The following is a 3109-nucleotide window of genomic DNA, read 5'->3' as shown; positions in this document are numbered from 1 at the left end:
TGTATATAAATGATTTATATAAATTGCAGTTAACAGAACAAAAGTCTAACAAGAAAACAATCAAACAATAAATGTATATAAGAAAGCAAACTCTTAAAGATAAGTGATTAATGTGATGAATTAACTTCAACTTATTCAGAACCTTAAAAAATTAATACATTATAAAATATGTCCATAAAATAAATGAACGTGAAAGAAACAAAGAAAGAGAATGATTTTAAATGATTCAAAAAAGCATTGTATAGTATATTTATTGCGAATGAGTTGTATTCCTTTCAACACTTTTGAGTACTTGGTGTACAAGTTTTTCCAAATGGTACTTGTGCCCCAAGTTCAACTCCGTGCCAAATCAAATATATAATATGAAAATGAATTCATCATCTTTCATAATTTGCTTAGCCCACACCTGCACGAATAAAGATGAAGAGAGAGGGTCGTCAACATGGAATGGTGAGGTCCTATCCGATCCTACCAAGTCCACTTAACCCGAGACCCGATACCCGAATAATCACCCGGTTTGATACTCCTCCCACTGCTGGATTATTCGTTAAGGTGTCATCTAAGCCAACCAATCACTCCAAATTCACCGGAAAGTGTGGCACATCACGTTGCACCGGGTGCCACCTTCACCCAGCTTGCAAGTCCAAAGGTAAAACCAAAGGTTCTCAAAAGCACAAAAATCGGCGGGTCATAGGACAACCCGATTCAGATTTCTTTGGTTTGTCGGCAACGCTGAAACTTGACCATATTTCTAATGATTACGCGGAAGATGAAGGCAGCGAAGATGATTGTGATTGGAAGAAGAAGGATGATAACAAATGCACTTCTTCTGAAAAGGGGGTTTCATTTTGGAAGGATCAAGTTCAAGAAGAAGAAAAAGATGAAGATTGGCTTTTGGTGGAACCTTGTTTTTGATTGATGATGTTGTTTATGTTGACGTTGTTCTTTAGTTTATTTACAGTTACTTGAATGAAAGAATCATTGACGGGGGTAATTGAGTTTCAATTGAATGATTGAATAAAGATCCAATTTATTGAACACTTACAATTTATGTTTATGAGTGGCATTTATGGACAAGTGTTTAATATCTCAAGGATCCAAGTTCTACTTTTAAGTAAGTTCTTGGCTGTGTCTCGATGCGAACGAGTCTGTTATTAGAAAATAATAGATCAAAGTTTAGTAATGATAGAAGATTTAGAGAAGTTGGACATGAATTAGATTTGTAAACATTCAATCTTAATTCAACTGATTTAAATTAATATATACTAAAACAAATTGATTTGTCTTTTATCGAGTTTAGCTGAATAGTCTTTGGACGACTAGGCTATCTAACATTTAACTGAGTTATGAATAAATGAGAGAGGAAAGTCTATTTATAAAGACTTTTTATTGTTTAAACTATAATAAAAGATTTTTATTAAGTATTTTTGAGAAAAGGTAACAATGAGATGGATTGTACTTAGGGATACATATTTATAACCTTTATAAAGCTATGGAAATGATGTATATATAAATATCATTAATGAGTTTTTGTTTACATGATTGATGAGTGCATATTTATGTCCTCATTTAACTTTTAATATTGAATTTTTAATTGATTTTTGTACTTTAATAGAATATTTGAATTAGAATTTGTTATAATTGGGTTTATTTAGCATAAGATACAAAAATATGTTAAAAATAACTTTTGAGTTGCATAAATATTTTTTGGATATTTTGACATATGTTAGTACAACTTTAACTAAGTTGAGCTTATTGAGGTGTGAAAATAAAGTTTCATGACACCTTAAAGATAAATCCAAGAATAGCAAATAATCAAGACCACAAGATGTTAATCCAATCATACATGAAAAAGCGAAGAAATTTGGTTAACCTAAGAGGAGGGAACCGACAACAAAACTTGGATCTTGCGGTTTTCTCTATTTTTTCTACCAAAAGATCTTTGATAATTGATAAATGTTTATGATTAAAGATGATTTGAGAAAAAAACATATCATAAAGATATTTTATTTTATATGGTTAAATAATTACCTTATTTAACTATATCAATAAATATCAAAACATAATATTTGTCAAATGGTTTTTGGTCTAGCAAATATCTTCTCAAATATTTTTAGATCTTCACAACAATCAAATATATTTTGAAGATATTGAATTATTTAGAAGATAATGGGAGGAGATTACATTATCATAAAAAAGATTATGTAGAAAAGGATTGACCTTGTTTTCCAACCAAGAGGGGGGTGAATTTGTTGTGTATTATCAAAATTGATCTTTTAAAAACCTTTTTGAAAATCTTTGAGCCTTTCTTCAAATGCAAGAAAATAAAGAATGTAATGAAATGAAAGAGATAAAGGATAGAAAGAACCACACTAAGGTTTATACTGGTTCGACCTCAATGCTTACATCCAGTCGCTTTCAATCAACATGAGATTGAAAGCAAATGCACTATATAGATCGAGTTTTACAACAAGAAATACATAGACACCCTCTCAATGTATCCTCCTATCTAACTCCAAATCTACTACAGTCAAACACACAAAAAGAACACTCCTCTTTTTGCAAAACCCCCTTTGAGACCCCTCCCAAAGTAACCAAAACTCCAGCGTTCTCTTCCTGGCCAGCGGCAACAAGGCAACACCAATGACAGATGATTGTAGACAAAACTCATCTTCTAGTAGAACACCTTAGTGTAGATTGATCAGACTATGAAAGCACAATAATTTCTTCAAGAATTCTTGCTTTGATTTCTTCCAAATGAAATGCTTCTTAGTTCTTGGAGAATGAATGCTCCTGCAATTTAAGACTCAATAAACTTTGTTAGATTTGAAAGATAATATCCAAAAGTTCTGTTATGCAGAGAGTTATGCGTTAATTTAAAGAAATAAAACCTCTGATGCAAATTAATCGATTACGTTATTAATGTAATTGTTTAAGAAATTAACACTGGTGTAACAGAATTACATTTAACGCATTTAATAGATTAAGCACAACATGTAATCGATTAAGCAATTAATGCAAGTCATAACATTCAAAAATATGACCGTTAAGGTAATTATGACTCATCAAGAAAATCGTTTTCAATCAATGAACATTTTAACTGATTAAG

The 3109-nt window shown here is 31.0% G+C and overlaps 1 protein-coding gene across 1 annotated transcript; it reads left to right on the top strand.

Moving 5' to 3' along the window:
- Positions 1-376: 376 nt before the first annotated feature.
- On the top strand, positions 377-1068 carry LOC108328691 (uncharacterized). The gene has a single exon (XM_017562586.2). The coding sequence runs from the start codon at positions 421-423 to the stop codon at positions 913-915; it is 495 nt and encodes a 164-aa protein (XP_017418075.1). The 5' UTR covers positions 377-420; the 3' UTR covers positions 916-1068.
- Positions 1069-3109: the final 2041 nt, after the last annotated feature.

The sequence above is a fragment of the Vigna angularis genome, chromosome 2, assembly GCF_016808095.1.
Source record: "Vigna angularis cultivar LongXiaoDou No.4 chromosome 2, ASM1680809v1, whole genome shotgun sequence".
NCBI lineage: Eukaryota > Viridiplantae > Streptophyta > Magnoliopsida > Fabales > Fabaceae > Vigna > Vigna angularis.
The sequence above is the reverse complement of the archived record's forward strand: the minus strand, read 5'-3'. Positions and strand labels throughout refer to the sequence as shown.

Excerpts from the sequence above, each read along its gene's own strand:
- LOC108328691 (XM_017562586.2), top strand. The coding sequence starts at position 421 with ATGAAGAGAGAGGGTCGTCAACATGGAATGGTGAGGTCCTATCCGATC.